The following is a 24,200-nucleotide window of genomic DNA, read 5'->3' as shown; positions in this document are numbered from 1 at the left end:
TTTTGCCACCATGCTCTCATCTTTTCAAAAGGTGACATCTGTAAATTTTCTACAAACTTCAGCACTTTTAATAGAAATGTATCTTCTGTTAACAGAAGTTGGATTTGCTGATATGTGAGCAATGTGATGGACTGCAAGAAATAGATTAGAAGCTCACTTGGACTTGATAGATTTGGATTTCACTAAAGCAGCATTACAAGTCCCACACTGATTTCCCTGAGGTATCCTTCCCAATAAACTGTAATTTAGTTTGTCTTGCAGCAAATATGAGAAGATCCCCATACAAGATAACTGTCTGAGCATCAAAACGGAAGCTGTTACTCAGTTTGCTTAAATCATTTACATTACGACGGGGAAATGCTTTTATAGGGAGGAATGGTCACAGAGACACATCTCTATGGAATAAAAAGAAGAAAACAATTTTGAGGTGTAGCAGTTATGTGTGTCTGACATCTTGTTATAGCTGTAGAAAACAGAGAAAAGCAGAAACAAGGGGAAAAAAGGGAAAAACTTTGTTAGTTACGAAAAAAAATCCCTGTGTAACCAAAGGCTATTTTAATTTCCCCGTAGACATTGTATAAGGGAGAAAAAATGTCTTGTGGGTGTACGGTAAAAATTGGATAGTGAAGAATATGCATATTTAGCTCAATCCAGAATTTGAAGGGAAAATAAAATGTAATCTTATCCCTCACTTGTATACACACACTCACATACAGAAAACAACATTGCATATAATGTTAATAGAGAGAAGACCATTTTTTTGTGGTTACAGCGACTTCTTTGTCAACATCAGACATGTTTGACTTAAATATGCCCAAAGAATCTTGTTGGGGTGGTGAGATGATCAAACAAACATCTTGCAGCTTGAAATTGGTTTTCAGCTTCATATTGCAGAAATGAGTTGGCAATAAATTGGATACAGACTATCAAAATACAAGTTATGCTTATTTTTGGCCTGGAGAAAAGATTGATTGCTTTTGTGCTTCTAAAAATACATATATCAAATATTTCATAATTATACTGTGTGTGGTCTTTTGAACTAAAGCCTAAGTGAGACTATATACTGGTTTATGAAGTGTATTACAATACATTAAGGAAAACAAACTAGAATATTTTTGTGACTTGAATTCGACGTTCATGCATGAAGCATACCCGTTTGTGGTGCAATGTAGGTTTTGAAGAAAATTAAAGTATGCAAGTGATCCTCATAGTCCAACCGTTATGGTCATGTATGCACTCGATGCAACAGGACGAGGTATCTTAAACAAGAAATGGACACACACACATACACATAATAACGACACATGCTCTTCATGTCTTCTTTTGTATTTCTTGTTATAGAAGCTTAGTATGTGTTTCTCAATGATAGAACTAAATAAGAGTGGTGTTTGTTGGCAGGTATTTCATCGACATTATGTAGATAGATGAAGGAAAAAATATTAGAAGGGCATGGACATGATACGTTGACACAATCAAGCCTTTATCAGACTCATGGCTATAGAAGATTTAGCGTCTTTCTTCAAAACACGCTAAAAATGATTTATTACTTGCGAACGTTTAGGAAAGAGATTTGCAGGATTTTTTCTTTTTGTTTTTAGTTGTGTGGTCTCATCAGACTGCCTATTTCTAAAAGCTACAGTACAAACAATGTATTTTGACAAACTTTTTCCCCCCTCCCACTTGGTTGTGCTTCATCTAAGTTTCTCTTGCATAGCTGTCCTGGATTAGACGATATGATGATGCGTCCAAGATTGTTATCCAAAAACTTCTTCATTCCATGAATATAAATTGCTTCTTTATGCAAAAAGCTATGTAATGAATGGAATGTAAAAATCAGAACATCCAATTGAGTGTAATCTAAAGTTTACCATCCAAAATCCATACACTTCACTTTTGTTGCCAGCCTAGCTAATAATACTCTTCAAGCGATTAAACATTAGTCACGCAATTGATGTTGATTTTTTACCTTTGCTCTGTGTGAAAGCAGACTAGAGATGAAGCTCTGATGATTTGGTCTCATGAAGCCTATTTTAAAATGCCCTATCTGTGCAATGACATTTGCTTGCCTCATGTCTTACACACACTTTTTTGTCTGCTTTTCTAGGATGATTCCCTCGAGCACCAATGACTTCCTGGTTCGTGACCTCGCTGCCGGGAGAAGCTATGACCTGTGCGTCCTTGCCGTATTGGACGATGTTGTCACCTCACTGACTGCAACACGTCCTCTGGGTTGCTTGTCATTCACAACAGATACAGAGTTCAGCCAGTGTCAGGCTTTACACAGTCATTTCTTGGGAGGAACTATGATCATCATCATTGGTGGAATTATAGTGGCCTCTGTTCTGGTTTTTATAATCATCCTGATGATAAGATACAAGGTTTATAGCCACCAAGGGACAGTTCATGGAAAAACTGCCATTTCTTCCACTGTGCCAAGACAGCAGAGCAATGGTCAGGGGGGCGGTGGCCAAGCTCAAGTCCTGCCTCGCTCTGCTTCAAAAATGACTGACAGTCAGGGCGAAGAAACAGTGGGTCCATCTGGGGCCGTGTCACCTAGCAACACCCTGAGAGACACCGTCGCATTGGTTGTGGAGGAGGCCAGTGGGCGGAACGTCATGACACGGACCGACTCTTCTACCAATGAGGAGTTGCTTTCACCCAACAAGGCCCGCTTCTCCTCCAGGGTTGCCATTGAGATGAAAAACAGAACGCCATCTGTCGTCAAAGAGCCCACCTCCCCCAAGGAACTGGCAGGTAGAGAGCTAACAGACAAGGAGCGCACGTCACTCGCGGGGGCAAGCAGCTGGGGGCTAAATAGGCAAAGAGAAGTTCACAGGAAAAGAACAGATATATAAAGAAATACGAGTTTTACAGAAAGAAATGGAGGGTGGGGGAAAAGGGTGTTTTCAAGAGTGTGAAATGATTTACAGTCCAAGTTGGGGAAATAGTACAAGCTGAGTGTGAATGAATGATCAAAATAAGCTATCCATGTGTAATGATTATGAAACAATTTGGGCAAAGAAAAAGACAATTTGTCGAGCACATCTGCAGTTACATATTTTAGTGTTCCGTCGAACAAAGAATGCTAAATCATTTTGTGCAAATTGTTCAGGTGGTACATGGTTTTTTCTTTTTTTTGGGCGAATAGCATTCTATGCTGATGATTTTTGTGGTTATTGGTTGCAAAAGTGCTCACGCCTGCTTTGAAGGTACTGATAGTTTTGTCAAAAACTCTTTGGTACAAGTAGGTGTATTGAGTAAACTCACAATGTGAGTTCTCAAGACTAACTTGAACCCATTATACTAACCAAAAATTCCCCATTTAAAATATACAGTTTTTTCTCTATACTCATGTATTACAATATATGGTCACCGTATTTGCCTGCATCCATGCAAAAAAAAAAAAAAAAGTATTGTCTGGATAGAAATTTCACATAAGGGGGCTTTTGTTTACATTTTGTGTGTGTAAATAGAACTTTGTATTTCTTGCAAATATTTTCACAGTGTGGAGTCACCTTGATGCCACACCTCATTCAGCGTTGCCTAATGTGAGACCTAGCCTTCGAGACTTAAATTGCCCCAAAAACAAAACAAAACAAAAAAATCCTCCAGGTACACACCAATCGTCTCTGATGTTTACTGTGTGTCAGAGGCCAGAGTGTTGCGAAAAGGAGCTGTGGCCCAAAAATCAGGCTTTGGAAAATTCTTGCCATCTGGGGAACACATTTTTATGCAACACCCGACATCAAGGAATACATTATTGTTTTGATTCACAATCATTTCCTTGCACATCGTACAACAAACCCTTTTTGGGAAAAATCTACTATCAATGATTTTTAATTATTTGACATTGATTATCAATTTAATGGTAGTACACTTTTTTGTAACAACCAGTAATCATCCATACCGGTTTTGCCCAAGTCCAGTCCTCAAGAGTCCCTTTCTAAGCTGTTTTTATTGTTCCTTTCCTCCAACAATACAAATAATCAGTTCATTAGCAAGCCTTGCAAAATCCTGATAGAATCTATTGCATTAGAATTTAATTAGAATTTAGAGGAGAGTAACATTAAAAGCAGACTGGCTAGGGTCTCTTTAAGATCACACTTAAGCACCACCAGTCTGTATAATATAACACATGTTTATATTGGACTCATCTAAAATTCTCCCCTCATTTGTTTTGCCCAAAGAAAAAAACACAATTTATTACTGAGAAATTATGCCAGTTGAGAAATTGTTTTCATCGCTACTGTTATATTATACTAAGCCCATTTTGTAACCCTGCACACAAAATAATTCTGCTTTTTTTTGTTTTAGTTCACTTGCATAGTGCTCCTACTGAAGAGAGGAAGAATTTATCATGAGGTTCTTTAATAGCTACATGAAACTGGAAAAAAAAGAAATTATATATATATATATATATATATATATATATATATATATATATATATATATATATATATATATATATATATATATATATATATATATATATATATACTGTATATGCTTTTTAAAAGGAGATAATTTTTAATTGAAGTTGCTGTTGGTTTCTTTTTTTAACTTCATGCCGTCATTTGCAAAGGTTGAAATAAGTAACAAGCCCTTTTCGGCAAAGTTAGTGATAAAATAAAATGTAGGCACTAAAGTTGAAAAGTCTTCATAAAATTAAATACCAGCATAACGAATAGGTACTTGAATACAATTGATTATAGTACATTGTTACATTCTTCCAGCAGAAATACATAGGGGCATGATTGAGCCTGTCAGTATTGAGTTTGTACAACAATTTTGTCTGACAATGTAGGTGTCGGTCCCTCAAACGAATTATGCAGGAATTCAGTTTATTTGCTTTGGAATCTGTAGGTCTGTGGACCTCTCCTGGGCAACCAAATATAATTTAAGCAGAAACAATGTGGAATGCACCACACAAACGCCACAAGAGGGAATTATGCTATGAATGAAATTGCTCGGTGGTAATGGCCGTGGTGGGATTTAAACGATAGCCGTTCACAAGGCTTTCATTCTTTGTGAAAAAAACAAAAAAACAAAAACAACCTTTCATCAAGAACAAAAATAAATGTATTTAGTCTGATGAGAACATAAATAAATAAAGCCAGTGAAAACTGAAATGTGGCATAGAATGTGCTTTTAAAAATGGGCGGAATGGCACCTGCGACTCCAAGTAAAAACATCTCTATATATTTGCTAAATATTTTGATTCAACAATCCATCACTTAGATATTCAAATTATACTGCGGCATTTAAAAAAAAAAAAATGTTCTAGGGTATACAAATTACAAGAGGTTAATGTTCAGCATCATTGTGAGCCAATTTTCTCCAGTGATTTTGATTAACATCTGCTTTCAGAACTATCACACTTTCTAAGCCAGAGGCTTCTTTTCATTCTTTTGAACTCTCATTTCATCATAGCTCTCTTGTGGCACTTGGATGAAATTTATAGACAATAACTGAAGAGTAGGAAAAATAAAAGGTCTTCTTCTCCAAACTATAACACGCTGTGCATTTCAGTGCACTTGAATTAGAGAATTACATCATAGTGAGTGCGGAATGTTGAATTTTATTGTTGTCAATCACGGTTCAAAACGCAAGACTAAGATCACAGCAAGCCTCCCACGGTGTGGTGAGGGGAAAACTAAACAGACAAACAATCTGATTAGGTTTTTACTGGTCCATAGCCTAAAATATACTGTATGATGACAGACCCAACAGACATATTAATCAAACTCCTCCTTTTCCAATTGAAAAATCAACAAGTTTTGTATCTACCCCATGATGTGGTAATATCTCCAAAACAAGTAACCAAATAGAAATTGAAATTAAAAATAGTCATGACAATACTCAATCTCAAATGACATGCTGCTGAGGAGGAAATATGTATGTTTTAACGAAAACCACTGTGTCCAAAAACATTTTTGGTTTTCTTGGTGGTATTAAGCAAGCTTTAAAAAAAAAACACACACATTTGCCAAAGACAACTTGCAACATCTATAAGCTTTTTTTTTTCAATAGTCTGGAATTATATAAAAAGGTGTGCAGCATGTCAATACGCCAAGTTTGCTGATGGGCTGTGGAATGATCTTTTAGAAAAATCTTTTAGAAACAATGGACTGGTAGATTTCATCCCTCGTTGTTGCAAAAATGTAATGTGAGAATTGTTCGTCAATGTTTTTACTCTTGTTAAAAATTATATATGAGGTATGAGAAGAAAATGAAATCTAAACATAAAAAAGAAAAAATTGTCTTGATTATTATTGCTAAGCGAGTCTCCCTCCCCAGTAATACTATAAGCATGTATTTGTAATGACTGGAAGTTGATATATTACAGACAAAACAAAAAATCTAAACAAAATGTTGAAACATCAAAATGTCATCAATATTTTAGTTTGGATATAACCTCCATGACTAAACTCTGGTCCTCATGAGAGCATACCAGATCTTAAAACTAAATTTCCATTGCAATCATTTCACATTAAAAACTAGACACACGTTGCAACATTAAAACAAAGAATCGTTGGCAGATGATGCCTTTAGGAATGAATTGTAAGCTTAATGGAAATGTTGTTTTGCATTGAGGACAAATAATCTTTTTTTTTTTCAATTTCATCTGATGCGATTCCTACTTCCAGTTTTTAAAGTGTTCAAAATTCAGATGAAGTCTTTGCCTGCTATTGGAATTGACTTTGCATTGGTCATTCATCACTTATTTCAAGTTTTGGATCAATATGTTTTTGCTGAAGGTGCTGGTTGCTCTGGACTTTTGAAAGATGAATGATTTTAAATGTGTTTTTCTTAAACCAAGGGATTTCAACTGAGCATCATTCAAACTGCTGCAACTTTGGAATTTTTTTTAGCTCCCTCTGTATATTATACATTTTAAAGAGGCTTAAAGTGTAGTAAATAGGAATATATCAATATCTCTTTCATTTTCAGATGTATAGTTAAAGCCTGATTTTGTAAAAACGCATCACATAGACACACTTCAGTATTTCTGCAAGTCAAGACAGCCAAGTAAATGCTTTTGGAAACACATAATGCAGGTGATCCAACAGCAAATTGAGTTGGAATTCGCATGGGTAGATTCTGAGAAAGGATGAATCAATGGTTCAGTAAGTCAAACCTCTACCACTCTAAAGTTTCATGTACATGATATAAAGATTGTGAAGTCTTCAAAAATCTCATTTGGCAAAGGTTATGAATAGGATTGTGAAAACTTAAACTTTGTAAATTATAGATGTGTTTTCTACTATAGTCCATTACAGAATATAAACTCTTGAGTCAGAGAGGAAAAATAAAAAAATCTCTACTTGCCTCTGAAACATCGCTTAATTGTTGGCCTGGATACAACCATGGGCAGGACTAATATTACTGATCTATTAAACAACTTAATCATGGGAAGAAAAAGCTATTCTAAGGCTAATAAAACTTTGTGATCACTGCCTTGTTCCCTGGATGCACACCCTCAAACATGCAGAGAAAGGTTATTTAAAATTCTCAGTAGTGCATAATTACAGAAATCCAGGAGAGCAGATTTTCACTCAACTGAACTCGCTCCACTAAACTTCCACCGCAACAGCAATCTGCTAAAGGAAATTAGAATGAATAACTGGTGACACCATTTAACACATCAGGCTTAAACTGCAAAAGTTGAAATATGTTATCAGTGTCTTGATAAAGCATTCAGTGAGCCTCTATAAGTGGGTTGAAATAGGGTTTTAGCATATGATAATAACACTGGTAACACAGTGGCTCAGTCATCTAGTTCTGGGAAACCTTTGTTGAATAGATGTGACTATTTGACCTCAACATGCTCTAGATATTCTGTTATAAAGTCTAGATTTGTATCACGTGAGAATATATATATATATATATATATATATATATATATATATATATATATATATATATATATATATATATATATATGGGATAATATAATGTGGGATAATAGGATGGCAAATTAAAACTTGCCGTTATCCTTTTCACCTTTGAAACCTTGTGAAGGGAAGTCGGTGGTGGTTCAGTGAGCGTTTTGAGGAATTGTTAGCCAAATTGGCCCTCTAAAGGGGAAATTCATTTGGGTGTTCATTACAAGTACACTACCGCAAGCTATGACAAGGAACATGAAAAGGAATATTTCATTGAGCGTTGCTGAAGTCTTTGCACAAAACAACCACCGTATTTTATTAATTGCCCTAACCTCCTAACCCAAACTTGACTGAAGACTGTCAGTCAGCCTAACATCCCACAAGCTGTCTGCACACTAGAGACAAGTACAACAATGATTTTGTTAGTTTGTGCAACTCAGATGAGTGACAGGTGTACTTTGAGTTACTTGCATTGCTTTTCTTCTTGTTTGACACTTCGAGAGCAAACCATATGGAGGAGTAATGCTCAAATGTGTCTGAAAAGAGACATTTAGGCTTCTCGGGTTGGAAAATGTGCCTGTGATACATTTCACTGTTTGCTGCATTGCAGACAGGAAGCATTGATCTGATCACAGAGAGCTACAGAGTCACAGTGGCTGAGAAATAAAGCTTACAGCAGATAAAAAGAGAGACCCCTCTTAAGGCCTTCAGTTGTCTGAAATGAGACGTCACATTGGAGAACAAGCATATTGTGGGATTTTAAGTTACTTTGGTTCCTGTGGTGCCTCTGTCAAGCCACGGTATCATAGTCAAAGCCGAATGGTGTGAGGAAGTCAACCAATCATTTGAAATAAACTGCATTTATGGTACAAGTCACATATGGCACTTACTATCCTTTTATTTTGAAGTTCTTCCCGAAAGCATAGTCACAACGACACTCAAACCAAATTGATCATCTTAGGCTCCCAGTGTGAGCGGCCTGTGAGCAACATTGTGTTGGTTGGAAGCAAAGTTCAAACTGTCAAATTAGGGCAGTAAAAACACAATAAAGCAATTACTGACTTTTTTTTTATTTGATGCTCTCTTCTTTCACCTTAAGTGCCATCCATCCATCCATCCATTCATTTTTTTTTTTAAGCGCGATGTCAAGCAGGCAACCAAAATACCTTGACGGTTGACCAGTAGACTGCGGGAGACGCATTGAGCTCCCTGCCAAAGATTTTTTTTTTTTTTTTTTTTTTGTGGTGCTTAGGGAATGTCAGCACAAGTGTTATGGTCAATTGTGTCCTTTTTTTCTCATCTAAGGTAGGTCTCATGGTCGTTACTATCAAGAGTGCAAATGACTTTGAGGGTTTTCAGTTACCATTAAAATCTACCAGAATATCAATGCGGTAGAAGATATAACATGGATCACAGATAACTGTCAAAGCGTGACACACAGTTAATAGAGTTAATTGGTTCATATTTAAAGCTAGTCAACCACATCAGGTATCTGTTCACCATATGTGTTAAAATGTGTTTAATAATAGGACAGCGATCCTCTCACCAAATCTCCAACTGGGGCCAGTGAACAGCTTGCTCAGTGTAATCCCTCATGTTTAAGGGGTTAAAGTTCCCCCTGGGGAGTCAATGCGATGTTCCTATAAGTGGAGTGGAAATCTGTGTGCGCACAAAGAAAAAAATCAGGGTCAGCCACCAAAACCCTGCAGGTCTGTGAATTCATTTGAAAGATGTAATGTGCGAGATTTAACCGCCTTAAGCAAGGGCAACCGTGCACACTCCCACAAGGTTAGCCAACACAGAAAAATAGTTCATTTCCACTCAAGGATCCGTTTGAGTATTTGTGAAAACAATGTGTGTTATCCCCAAGGCCCCCATGACCTTGTAACCTGTCTTTCCTCCCGCCTTAAAATACCATCACTCCTTTTTCAGTCAACCCTCATGCCTTGCTTCATCCTTTACTGCCATCTGTGTCTGTGAATGCATCTTCTTCTTCGCGCCTCCTGCTGTGTTTCTCATTCTCCCGCTGTCGTTTACTCCTGAGTTCCCCTCTGTCTGAGGTTTTCGCTGTTTTCAACTTGGTTGTCTCTGCTTCTGACTCCTTTTCTCTTTCTCCATTTCTCCGATGCTTCCACCAGCAGATGAAGGATGGCCTTGTAGTGTCGAGCGGAGCAATTTTAAGATCTGACAGTCTCCTGGCCTCACAATAGGATGGCTCCAAAGAGTAATGATTGGCGTGATTTCGAACACCTCCCCCCTCCCCCATCTCTTCCAATGATTGTAGAATGTTGTCTACCCCTGACCCAAAAGTTTCTGTCTTATATTTTTATGAAAATGGGTATTTTTCATATTTTCACATCTGATTGGGATATCATGTGATCAGGTTTTGAGGTTTCACTCCACATTTTAAGATGATGTAACTTACTAACTTACTAACCAAGAGGTGTCTAAACATTATAGCTGTCAGCTAGGTAAATATTGCGGATGTCACAATGTAGTGTTGTAGGATCCAGAAGCAACTTTCGCCACATAGTTAATTTCTATTATTTATTAACAGAAACAAAGCAAGGATTGGTGTGTCCTGAAGAGTATTTGTTTAAATCTGACAAAGATTTCACAAAAAGGAATTCAATTTCTTTTCTAAACAAAATAAAAGGTTTAAAGACAAATTGTCATGCATTCCTAGATGGCATTCAATATCAAGGCTAACTGACATTCGCAAACCTAAATGATCCTCTGTGATGCGAATGGTGAAATCTTGTGACAGAAGCTCAATACTATGACGCTAATTTTCCTGAGATTTTTACAACATTCTGTTGAGCCGTGGTCAAAAAATGTCAGCAAACAGAAAATTCTTTGTTGACTTGTGTTTCACCTCATGACAGTAGGTGGCGGTGGAGACCAGTTAATGGCTATGACTTAAAGTGTCATCGTCACGCCGTTGACGACAAAGACAGATCATCGAAATGTTCAACTTTTTGTGAGCGTTAATAAACTTAATCTACATATTTATGGATGGAACTGATGCCACTGAACAATTTGAGTGGTTGAAGGAAAAAAAACATAAATAACTAGTTATTGCACCTTTAAAAGCATTGACAAAAGTAGGGGAAAAAATGCAATTTTTATAGTTTGCAAAGTGTGTGCACAAAGGTTAAGCAATGTGTCTGATGCCTCAAAGCCTGTGAAAAACAAAATGAACAAAAAGATAAAGCTGGAGGGTCATATTTTAAGGTGCAATTTACCTCTAACTGCCTACACCTAAACCATTTTCTTTAGACTATTAATTCCTGCTTTGTTCTCATCCTGGGTGTCTTTCTACTCTAGTCTTTTCCATTTTTTTTTTTTAATTGCTTGTTTTTGGTTCACAGCCATCCACCAGTTGTAAGGTACATTTTCCCTTGTGGCACATCATTACTTAATGCCTAATGTCACGTGAGGAGAAAGATTTGGACCCAGAAGCAGACAGGGCACAGAAGTGGAGAAGTAGAAAGTTTTTAGGCACAAAAATCCTACGTAACCACTAATAATATCGTAATTTGTTTTTGAACACACAACTGAAACTAAACTCATACAAAGGAACGCCTCAGATTTTGGAACTAAAATTGGAAACTAGCATAGAGCTAGAGTTAACAATCTGACATTGTCACAGAAACTTAAATTCATAAGAATCCTTTACGACAATCCTAATCCATTCTGGAATTATGTTTGTGCACATCACACTCAATTGTATTTATTGCATAGAATAATTTTCATCAGCGAGGATCTCACCTGGTCCCACAACACTCGACAGATCATCTAGAAGTTCCAACGGAGACTGTACTTTCCGCGAGACTGAAGAAATTTGGCATGTCGGCAAAGACTCTCAACATTTCTACAGATGTATAATCCAAAGTGTCCTCTCCATCACCTCTATCACAGTCTGGTATGGCAACTGCACAAGAGAGGAAGGTTCTCCAGTGTGTGATCAAGTCCTCACAGCGCATCTGTGGCGCAGACTTACCCTCAACGCAGGACATTTACCACACAAGGGTTCTGTGGAGGACACGCAACATCATCAAGGACAAGACCAACCCACAAAACGATCTGTTTGAACTGTTGCTATCAGGTAGACACGAAAGGAGTCTGAGGGCCAGGACTGCCAGGACTTCTCAACAAATCCCTCACACACTAGTCTGCCTTGTACTGCATGCATAGATAATATTTTGCTCTACATGTTATTTTGGACAATATTATTAGCACCATTGTTTCTGTTTGTATTTTTTTATTGCTATTTATTGCTCTATTTATATCGCTATTTATTTATTTGCTTGATTATGGAATGTAGTCTGCTGCTCAGGAGTGAACAGAATAAGAATTTCATTGTGTGGTATAATAATGCTATACATATTACAATAAAACTATAGAATCTTGAAAATGAAAGCATAGCCAACGAAAGGAACATACCAACTTCATATACAGAATATGCAACACCAGCGAACAGGAACGAGAACCATGGTATTCATAGTGCGTGCGATGCTGTCAAACAGGAGCAGAAGGCTAGATTCAAGGGGAAAACACCCATTGCCAAACAACAAGGAACAACAGCGGTCGCAGAATGTTCACTGCCACCAAGCAGGAACAGGGGGATGGAGGGGGATTTAGTGCAGGGGTGGGCAACTCCAGCCCTCGAGGGCCGGTGTCCTGCATGTTTTCCAGTTTTCTCTCCCTAACACACGTGATTTAAACCATTAGCTCATCAACAAGCTCTGCTGGAGCTTGAGAATAATCCTAATCATTTGATTCAGGTGTGTTTGAGAGAGAAAACAGGAAAACATGCAGGACACCGGCGCCCGAGGCCTGGAGTTGCCCACCCCTGATTTAGTGCATTGTCTGAAAACGGAGGAAAGAGCTATGAATGTGATTTGTAAAAGTTACAAGAGGACGTCCATCCCTAGCATTTTTGCTGGTCAAGGAGAACTTGGACCACCCGGTTCCCAGATGGAAGGCAAAAGTTCTGTTAATCAGGAAACAGTCACAAGCTTATACCCCGGGTGACGGCTACTGATATAAAGGACATTAGTTTACTTTGTTATGTCATACGGGATTGATGTCTGCCAGTATTTAAGCTGTAAATTCCCTGTGACACATTTTCAGATTGTTAAAGCAAGCTCTCAAACTGGCATATCAAGTTCTTCCGAGTTTTTAGTTTCCAACAGTTCTGAGTTTTTTTGTTTGTTTTTTTTCACTGGGTTTAGTTTCCAAGTCTCGTGCTCTCAGGCTAGTTCTACGTTTTGGATGCATGCTATGGTTCTGTTGGAATTTTTGTGTAGAGAAAAAAAAAAAAAAGTAATTCCTCACAACTTTCCTGTCCGCTCCTAACCCCAAATCGTACTATACACGTGCCACTTAATCCAGTATGACTAATTCTAGCCCTCGGCATTATATAAACAAAATTAAAACATTGTCCCTCTCATCCATGTCATTGCCACATGATTGATGTTATCTGTGTACTTTTTGTTTTGTTTTTTACCTCCTTGCAAGAATGATGGAGGTAAAGGATGTTGACAGTCAGGTGGAGGGGCTTGTTGTAGGATGATGACAAGCAAATCAGCAAAAATGTGTTGAGATTGTGATAAATGAATACACTTTGGGGCCATCGCAAATGTGCTGCTTCATTCTTGAACTGACACTTAAAACAGCGCTACATAAATATTTGTACAAAAAATGTCATGTCATGTTTTCCAATATAATTTTGAGTAGATTTTGAGGAGAAAAAAATAACTTGATAGCAAAGACTATAGAGCAAATGTGCAGCAAATGCTTGTTAAATGCCCTCATATGCAGCTTAAAAAAAATATCTGTGAAAAATGTTCAATAGAAACATGTTAATCACCAAGTTTGCCGCACAAAGAAAAAAAAAAACATGTGTGACTGAAGGTCAAAGCCAACTACTAAAGTGGTCACACGAGACAGCGGCACACTGCACCATCTGGTTTAAGGACTTTGGTTTCACTGACATTCATAAGTCTTGGAAAAGCCTCATATTTTCATGTATCCAAGCTATTTATTTTTGGAGGATGAGTCTGTTAGAGGTCCGGACAGCAAAATCTGGCCAATTTAGCTTGCTGAACGTTTGCGTCCTAATGGTATTTCCATTGTCTTGTTTCCAAAACCTTTCTTTTTTATTTACCTAGGACGTCTCAATTGTTCTCCTTTCCCCCCTCTTTCCCCAGCCCTCATGACTTAAAAAAATGGAAATTCTAAATTTGGATCTAATAATGGTCTTTTCCTCTCTGTTTTCCAGAACCTTGAAGTTTTTGCTCTGAGTTATTGAATTCAAGAGCAGACACCACCACCGTGGGAAACAAGAAAGCCAAGAAGAAGAAACTGTTCTGTTTATCTTGTTTCCCAAACCGTTGTTGTTTTTCCACCTGGTTTACCTTTTTCTAGTTATCACAGTTTTCATTTCTGGATTGGCCTGCCAACAGTGATTGACCACTTTCTGCAGAATCCACAATGTTAGTGTGATCATGGTCATGGAAACACATTTTGCACTCACAAATGCAGAATTCTCCATATTTACGTGAAAACACAAAATAGAGTCAATGTTGATGCTGCAGACTCCACTGGATAATTAAAAAAAAAGACAACAGCAACTGAGAAGCATCCAAAAATGTCTTGGCATAAAATGCATTCTGCATATACTGTAAATGATCTTTTCTCCAATTGGACAAGTATCAAGCCAATGATGAAAGTAGACTGGCTACTCTTAGCATCTTCTTGAAGTTGGATCTACAAATAATGAACATTTGTCTTTTCAATGTAAGCACTGCTCATAAAGTAACAACCCAGATTGCAACTAACATTTAGAGCACTGACAGGTGCAAATTGAACATTTATTCCACCTATTTAATCATGTGGTAAAATGCAACTTTTTAAAAGGCCGATAGATGTGCTGCTGTGAGATGGATTTCAACTTTGACACAACCCACACATCCTGTGGTTCATTCCGGACAAATCATATCAAAGAATGAAGACTTGACAGTCGAAGAAAGAGGAACCTCGCCTGAGCCCTGGATGTGTATTCAAATTGTTCTGTGGCACAAACTAAACTGAACTAGATCAAGCAGACCATCTTTTGTGCCGGTCAAAAATATCTACTGGATTGGACCTGTAAGGACCTGTAAGACCTCAAGCTCTCCTTTGGACTCTGTGGTTCCCCTTTAATCCAGGTGAGTTACATAATCAAATTAGCCCATTAACGAGAGCAGACAAGCAACCGACTGAAATTGTCACCTTAAGACCCAGGCATTTTATTTAGAGTTCCATGCAGTCACTGTGTCCATCCACGACATGCCCGTCCTTACCTTTGTGTCCTGCTGCAGTGATTAGATGGGCACTGCTTAAATGCCATCTAAGTGCTCTCAGCAAGACAATTAGTCATTCATGCTGAAGCAAGTGTTGTGTTACTACACTTCCCTGACAATATCTCAGCATGCAACAAGAAATGCATCACACCATTGTTTGGCTCTTTTGGTGTCTGACTCACTTAGATTTCCACACTCTTGTCTTTCTTGTCTATCAGATGGCCCATTCTTAAATACACATTTGTCTTGCACATACAGTAGCTGATGTGAGGACTGAATTGTGGCAAGCGTAGATGTCATTTTCTCAATGCAAAAATATCAGCTGAATGCTTTTGGTCGCAGAAACAAACTGTACCACACTAACTCTGAGACAGGTGATACAGTGGATATGGCTGTACAGCACAAGCAAATATTCTATGACTGATGCTCATTACACATTCACGATTATTTTGTCTTTATATTTCCTTAAAAGTAAGGAATTTTAAAATTAAGGATATTTTAAAAGTGGAAGCACAATCATGCGTGGCACAATTGAAGTTAATGTACATAATGTGGAACATATTTTGGGGGGAAAAAGTCAAGTGAAATATTTTAAATCTCTAAAATATTATATTTTTGACACAAAAGGGTGGATGCTACACAGCAATTTGAAACAATAAACAATGGAGGAAAAAAGGAAAACCTTAAAGCATGCTGGTATTGGCACCCTTTCCTGTAAATCATTATAGAATCACATTTTGACTTTGCTTTGATACATTACAAATGAGAAACGCCTCTGATAAAATGCCCAGGTATTATGAATAAACTCAGTTCTATGTTTTAAAAAGACCACTATTATCCCTTGTTCCTTTGCTACAATGGTTAACACAAAGGAATTGTCTGAGGACCAAAGCCCCTGTAATTCTTGCATGAACAGTGTATAATGGTATCAAGAAGTTTCACCACTATGGAACTCTCAAGACCCAATCTGAGCATGGAAAATAGTCTTAGAAGCTTGTTGAAAAAACATCATGTCTAACATCCAAGGACTTGAACAAAAATTGAGCTTTTTGGGACTGCGCACCAAAAATTTCTTTACAGACGGAGCAATGTAAAAGGAAATTTATACCCACCCAACACTTAAGCATGGTGGAGGAGCCATAATGCTTTGGGGCTGATTTGCGACTTCTGGTACTGGAGGCCTTTATCGTATAACAGCAATCATAAATTCAGAGAATTATCAAGACATTCTCGAGCAACATGTCCTACCAAGTATGAGAAAACTTGGTTTGAGTCAAAGATCATGGGACCTCCAGCAAGATAAAGACCCATGACAAGGACTAAAAACACACAGGAATGGTTGAAAAGAAAAAAAAAAACAAAAACGGACAGCTTTAAAATTACAAGTAATGGGCCCTGATTCCAATCTAAATGAAAGTCTTTGATATGAACCAGAGTTTGCAAACGGGGAAAAGAAACCTCAAACATAAAAGAGCTTCAAAAATTTGCAGAGTGGAAAAAAAATATACCATCTGAGAAATACAAGAAGTTTGTCAATGTCTACAAATATGGTTATATTTGGTGTGTTGTTTATTTCTTTGAAATGGTAAAATGTAAGTTGAAAAGTAGTTACTCTTGTTAAAATACTTTATTTAAATTAGTTTTAGAATATTTCAAAAGCTTTCTCATCCAAATTTTCAAAAATATCATGTTTTACTAGGGCAAATTCAATATTCATTGTACAATTTTTAATTAAATACATTTTGCATATGATTGCACAAACTCTATACAGAAAAATGGGTCTAATCCCTTTGAGCTAAGAAAGTAATTTGATTATTTTCAATTATAATGTTATGGTAACATTTGAAATTAGGGTAACAGGGTTGCATAAATTAAGAATAATAACTAGCAACATTTTTTTTTCTGATAGTTCATTATATAAAATTGGCACAAAAACGTCATAGTCACCAGAGCATTATTTGCTTGTTATTAAGTTTGTTGGTTAAGTGTTATTAACTTTTAATACCGTCTGTTGTTATTTCCCTCAAAAAACATCCCAAAAATAGAAGAAATACTAATAACTACAGAAATTTTGCTGAAACTTTCACTTTGTTAGTGAACATTGCTTTTAAACGCCTCCTTCCACTTTTACTTGTAGGCTCGCTGTCATCTTGCTGTAGTCTTTCTGAAGTAACTTCTTTAATGTTTCCATATGTTTTCTCCATTTCTTAATTTCTTTAAGTAAATACTTCTGTCTAAGTCACGTTTAATTTGGTTGCATCTGCTTTTTTGCAGCACTTAAAGGTGGGCCGCACTGTAAGAAAAGGAATCATCTAATAATTTAAAATGACAAATAACGCACAATTTGTAAAACAAAATTAGAAATAATAAAGCCTGAGTAAACTGAAGAAGGTGCGAACCTTGTTACTCAAATCAGAGTAACAGGGTTGCAAATTTGCACTAATGTCTAACCTCCAATTTTGGAATGTCCCTACTATTAATCATAAAACGTGTTCAAGTTTTGTATTCATTTAGAATTACAGCTCATTTTTATACTTCACAAAATCATCTCACGGTCTAGATTAAACCTATTTGCGGGCCAGAACAGTTTGACACCGCTGATGCAGACGCTATATCCGTCAACTAAGACAAGCTTGATGTGGTGTTGTCAAAATGATCCTCGTTTCATGCTGTTGAAACTCACTGCAAATTTCCCGGACAGCTTGTACAACAAATTTGGTTGTCTGGACACAAGGAATAACGTCCGCTAACTTAACATGAACTTAAGACAGACTTGTGATCCCTATTTAGCTAGGACTTCACTTACTTCCTCATTAGACTCTGGGCAAATAATTTTCTGATATCCATCTCGGAGTTACACTTTACGTAAATTCAAAATGATATTTTTAACATGTTGTCGCTAAACTTACCAACTTCTTTCAGTGATTTCGTCTGCTGACGATCCTTGTTCTCACGTAATAGACATGAATAAATTACCATATTGATAAGCCGGCAGGCAAACTGGAGCGCTGTTTTCAGAGAAACTGGACACTATACATTTCTTGTGCCATGCATGTATTGATGGACATGGTGGTGGACCTCTTCCACTCTTAGTTCCATAGATTTGTTGAGTTTGAACATCCGAGTTTGTTTCAGTAAACCAGGATGCACAATGTTGACTTTTTTAGAGGAGTAGCCATGTCATAGAGGTTCAGTCAGTCAGTAACCTTCCATCAGAGTATCTGAAATTCACAATTTTGATGTAAATCCAAATCTATTGTCAACAATCAGCAACAGTTAATGCATCTAGTTGAAATATTTCCAAAACTGCCCTTTCAATAAATTGTTTTAACAGTAGAGACTTGATCGACACCCTACAGGCAACAAGAAGGACCAAATACTCACAATCACGTCAATGATAACAGTTTCGACAAATCATTCAATCTCAGTCATTGTTTATTTTTTGAATCTCTTAGAAAAGTGCCTCAGCAACCACCCACTGATCCCATTGCTTTCTGCCTTCTAAACTGAGCACACACGCACAGTAATAGTAATCTGGGAAAGCTGTGCCGCAACATGCAAATTGTCATTCAGTACTATTATTTAGCCATAGGATGATGACAATAGAGACATGTTGCTATTACAACCAAGTTGTAGAAGAAATCTGTTCTCCGTATGTGGTCTAACTTGCAATACTGTACAACATGATACATCCCTTGGTTGAGGAGGTGCAGATAGGGATGCTTGTGGCCATGCATACATTATTTGATTTTTACTCAAATAGGACATGCAGTGCCCATTGCCTCTACAAATAGCATTGTGTTATCTGGCCCATAGTGTTTACGCACCGTTTTCCTATGCATGCACTCACCAGCGGTTCCATAAACTGAGATGAGTGTTGCAAGTTACTTCAAAACCATAAAACATTATTTATTACTTATTAATGTCATTTCAAAGTAATTAGTTAGGTTACAATCATACTGTATTTGAAATGTAATGCATTACATTACTATTGCATTACTTTTATATTACGCCCACCAACATAACTGGAAATATGGTTTGGCCTCTCTAAATGTAGCTCATTACACATCCAGTGGAAGGTTAGCTTAAGAAAAAAAACCCAATACAAATCATTATCAGCATCTGTATTGTATTGTGAACTTTTAAAGATATGACAAGATGCAGAATCCCTGTATTCCTTAGCTTTATTCCTTAGCTTCACAGCCTAGTTATCCATTGTTTATGCTTTAGAAAAAACTGATAGTGCATTCCACAATTTAAATGCCAATATTCAAATTCAAGTTCATTCGACTAGGTTAGGGACAGACGATTAACTAACCCTGCTGAGGTTTCCAAATGCTGGTAAATCCATTGTGGAAAGCGCCAGAATATCTTTTATGTACCACATACCCCACCTAACCTCTTGAGGTGGAAGTGGCATCGCCTAGCGATAGAACTTTGTTTTATCCGCACTCGAAATCCTCCGGGTGAGTTTACTTTTGGCTAACTTCATGTTACTATGGCACAGCTCTACCTGTGTGGACAAATCTTTATGTGTCATGCACAACGTGCACCTAACTAATATATTTTTCTTGTCTTTAGCTCTAATAAACTTAAAATAATGGGCCTATGTCCATCTTGCGTCTGTATTGTATTCAACCTGCTGTCTGCTGCTGCCGCATTTCATCTCTGCTGTAGTAAATACTTACAACAGAAAGTAAACATTTTGCCATGGAATTCTCGCTTCCCATCTCACGGTGTTTTGGGATAATTTGGGGAAAAACAAAACACCACCTTCATGCTAAAAATGCATTATAATGCTTTGCGTTACTCTGTTTTGTGACAAGTACAATAATACTTTTATGTGTATATTATTACACCACCGCATTACAGCAAAAAGCAATGCATTACAGTAATTACATTAATTTTTTAATGCATTACTCCCAAGTTCCCAACATTGGTAATGTCACACTTGGTCATAATGACACGTATGACGCCAGGGGTAAGGTAAGGATGAGATAAAAAAAAGGGGACAATTAAAAAAAATGTTTGCAATGTCTTAACCAGTACAAAGCAAACCAATGACGCCAAATCCACTCAACCAAGGGTCAACAGTAATGTGAAATTATTGAATCGTTTTTTCCTCCTTCAACACTTTGCTAAGGGAAAACTGAGAAAGCAGGAAAGAATTGTAAAACTAAAATTAAAATTTGGATTGAGTAAGACACTTCTACAAACTGTGCACAAACTCGCACATTATACTGCCAAATGATATGGCCCCCTGGTGTGACATCAATGTTTTATACATGTACTGTGCATCTGTTCCAGTGATAGCCTATCATGAAATATGCCTATATGGATTGAACTATATTGCTGAGAAGTAGAATATGGGTGGGAAGCTGAACATGATAAGCAGCTTTATTTAATGGAAATCCGGGAAGGGGGGGGTTATGGAAAAAGGGGAAGAAGGACAAGAATTTTAAAGCAAAGAGTAATGAAGGGGAAAAAACACGATAAGGCTGTGGGAATGAGAAGAAAAAAGACATGTAGTGACTCCGATGAGGTGAGGACTAAAATGCTTTGTTGTATCCTGTGCTGGAACCATAAATGACATAATATATACTGCCCACATTTTAAAGTATGTACAACTTAATATTTTAGTTGATATCCTGTATATACTGCATTTTGTATATGTAAACATTTGAACTTAAAACACAAAAACTACCAAAACATTTTGCTTACCCAGAAGAAAAGAATGGCTGGAAAGATGTGAATTCAAAATTATGCTGAAGTGACCTTGAAAGAAGTACAATTTTTCTACCTGTATTGAGTAATAAAGTGATTTGGAATTTTGAGTTTAAAAGTTCAGCATTTTCTTTACATGCAACCATGGCAACCTTGTTTCTGGAGAATAACTGCGTGCATTGTGTTGCACGCCCTAGTATGCAGTACAGCTATTTCATTCTAAAGGCCTCCTCTCCTTTATCAAAAACACTTGTTCAGGTTGAGGTATGTCAGTTTTTTTTATATGAATTTTTGTTGTTCTACTATAATTCTTCAAGTGAGATATTGTGGCATTCTTTGTAAAGAGAAAGTTAATATGGATGCACATGCTGTGTATTTGTTTATGAGAAGGAAGAAGTGATGAGGAAATTGCTGTAAACAACATTTGGAAATGCACTGTTAGCGTGCTCACATGCTCTCTAGTGTCCTCTTGGTGTGGCAGATTTAGGGCGTTATGCAAATAATGGTGAGTTTTAGAGTTATGCAAAATGCCAGGCTAAATTGGGCTGTGAGAAAATTGGGTTTACCTGTTCTTGCTAGTGTCTCTTTTTTTTTTTTTTTTTTTTTTGCTGTATCATAGAATCAGGTTTCAGAATGAGACTAGTGTCGAGTATAAATAAAAACATCTCGATAACATCCCCCGGGTGCTGAAGCAGGAAAGGCCACTAAGGCTGTAAGATAGGAAGATGTAAACTGTGAGGGAGTGAGATTGCAAAGAAAATCCTGGAGAGACCTTGGGTGAGAAAGAAACCAAACATATAAAAGAAGACAATATCCAGACTCAAAATGTTGATAGGTAAGTAATGAAAGACCCAAACAGTCTGGCAGAATTACTGGGGGAAGAAAAAAAAAAGGCTGGCAAAAAGAGTGGAATCAAGATGGGTCGAATTCTTAGAACATGTTTCAAAACAATGGAAAAACTTTGTGATGTGAGGAGTGTGAATGTGAAGAGATTGTGACCAGTGAAGCAACTCTGCAAAGTTATGGCAGCAATGCAAATCAGAATTTTCACGCTTACCGTGAGAATGTTATTCAATGAAGGTTCATTGAACTGCAGAGAGGGAAAAATTAAACCAAAGTTCAGAAACAAAATGTGAAGAAAGGTATCGGTAGTTTTGTAAAAGTAAATTTTCATTTCCGTCTTGCTATGCTTACTACATTTTTATGTGAATATTAACCTATACATATATGAGCACCTAGTTATACATGGTTATACATGGTGCTGGTGGTTTGAACGAAGAATATAAGTGAGAAGTTTTGAGAATTGTGCCAATGAGAAGACGTGAAGTAAAATAATGCCTGTAACAATGGCTCAGATTTTGGAGTTTTGCATTGTAAATGTATTAAAGGGACGGTGTGTAACATTTAGACCGTTTTTTATTAAATAGGAATAAATTAAATAATTGTAAATTTCAAAAACTTGCAAATTAATCTGTTCTTTATGACCAACTATGTTTTAAATATAATCATAGGTTTAGTTATCATGAAATGATATTACATGGGGTGGTGGGACTTCTTCGGCGGCAGCCATGTTTGTTGTAGCTACGGACAATGGTAAATGCAGCACCTGCGGCACCCCCTGCTGTCCGTAAGGAAAGACGGTCTGAATCTTACACACTGCCCCTTTAAGAAATCAAAGAAATACATTGAAAACAATATTTGATATTTATTTTGATTAAGTTTATGTCCATTTTACGAAGTAACCAACTGTTATAAGTGTCGTTGAAAAAAGTCCTGGAAAAAACATGATTAATTGTGATTATGGAATATGTTGTCATTAATGACTCAAAAATGTTTAATCGCCTGGCGACACATATACATGTACACATAAAGAGAGAGCTATATGAATGTTGACAATGTTTCATTATACAGAAAGTACAGACACGCAAATCCACACACACAGGTGCGCACAGACACACAATCATACTCAAAGCATGTTATGTCAAAATATCATTAAAGTTATTATTATTTAAGCCATTTTTTTGTATGAAGCTAAAAACATACCTTGGATTAAATGACGGAATAATATTAATTTATTTATATCTTCTTTTTCTCTTTTCCAGGCCCAGATCTGTCATGTCTGAAGATAAAAGCACAGTTCTTCAAAAAAACAACAACAAAAAAAACAAGAGAAAAAAAGTGGCTTGCATCGGTTTCAATCATCTATCATCGTTGTTTTTAACCCTAAGCCTGACTGTCATTCATTGTTGTTGAATATTTTCATGTGCAGGACAAATGTTGTATGAGAGTATATGATTGCAAATTGTTTACAGCCTTGTTTGTGGTGGTCTCTGCTCCATTTACGTCTTAATTTCATCATTATTGTTACTATTGCCCAGCATGAATTACCTGACGTGTATTCTTTAGTTGCATTTGATTTATCTGGGAGAATTTTCCACTTGTGTATTTAGCCGCATGACCCTCACGAGCATCACTTTCATCTTCCTCATGCCTTGGACCATGCGGGGGGAGTTTATGATGAAAATGTACTGTCTATTATATGTATCAGCCATGTCTGTCTCCACTGAAATCATGGTCATGAGCTTTATCGTCAACATCATTACAGGTAACTTGGGAAAAATATCCACTTCACAAGAACAACTTTGATTCTTGTGTAAGAGATACACACAAAAAGACCACACTCTTACCAACACACCTCCTTTACGTGTACCCTTATTTTTTTCTTCTTTGGTCTTTATATTTTGTATGTGTATATAAAGCAATTTCAAATCTTATAGTTTTGTACATGTAATTTTTATGGTGTGTGAATATTTTAATAAAAAAAAGGCTGTGGACTTCAACAGGAGTAGCTGCCTGCCTTGTTTTTGAAGCGTTTACTGTGTTTTTTTTGTAGGTCTTTATTCACCCTGCTGCAATTTGATGGGCAGTTTTATTGCGCCGACAGATGTTTCAAGATTCAAAAGTGTTATTGTCATATGCAGAGTAATACTACACATTGAAATTATTATTCTGTTCACTTTCCCGAGTAGACAACATTGCACGATTGAGCAAATAATAAAGTAGGCAATTAAAACAGAGAGAAAAAATAAACTGTAATCGAGCAATAAGGGTAGTAATAATGAAGCACTAATAAATGAATAGACTCCATGTTTGGATCAAAGGGTAAATACAAGATACTTACCCTGATGAAAACATCTATACTTTTGAAATTAAGATGCAGAGTATCAGTCAGTTCAGCATG

General features: G+C 36.9%; 1 protein-coding gene across 5 annotated transcripts in view; it reads left to right on the top strand.

Moving 5' to 3' along the window:
• The window catches only part of LOC148416200 (leucine-rich repeat and fibronectin type III domain-containing protein 1-like protein), a 169,480-nt gene extending 145,652 nt beyond the window's left edge, over positions 1 to 23,828 (top strand). For 3 of the 5 annotated variants that reach the window (XM_088428072.1, XM_088428070.1, XM_088428071.1), the window contains 4 exons: positions 2,105 to 2,754; positions 10,025 to 10,110; positions 14,173 to 15,100; positions 23,062 to 23,828. In XM_088428072.1, coding sequence (XP_088284198.1) covers positions 2,105 to 2,754; positions 10,025 to 10,074 — 700 coding nt within the window. In that variant the 3' untranslated portion in view covers positions 10,075 to 10,110; positions 14,173 to 15,100; positions 23,062 to 23,828. The remainder of the gene's footprint in view (positions 1 to 2,104; positions 2,755 to 10,024; positions 10,111 to 14,172; positions 15,101 to 23,061) is intronic. The other 2 variants (XM_088428074.1, XM_088428075.1) reach the window with 2 other exon arrangements.
• Positions 23,829 to 24,200: the final 372 nt, after the last annotated feature.

The sequence above is a fragment of the Hippichthys cyanospilos genome, chromosome 11 (genome assembly GCF_059441005.1).
Source record: "Hippichthys cyanospilos isolate Australia breed blue-spotted pipefish chromosome 11, RoL_Hcya_1.0, whole genome shotgun sequence".
Taxonomy (NCBI): Eukaryota; Metazoa; Chordata; class Actinopteri; order Syngnathiformes; family Syngnathidae; genus Hippichthys; species Hippichthys cyanospilos.
Note: the sequence above shows the minus strand (reverse complement) of the source record. Positions and strands in the feature narration are given on the sequence as shown.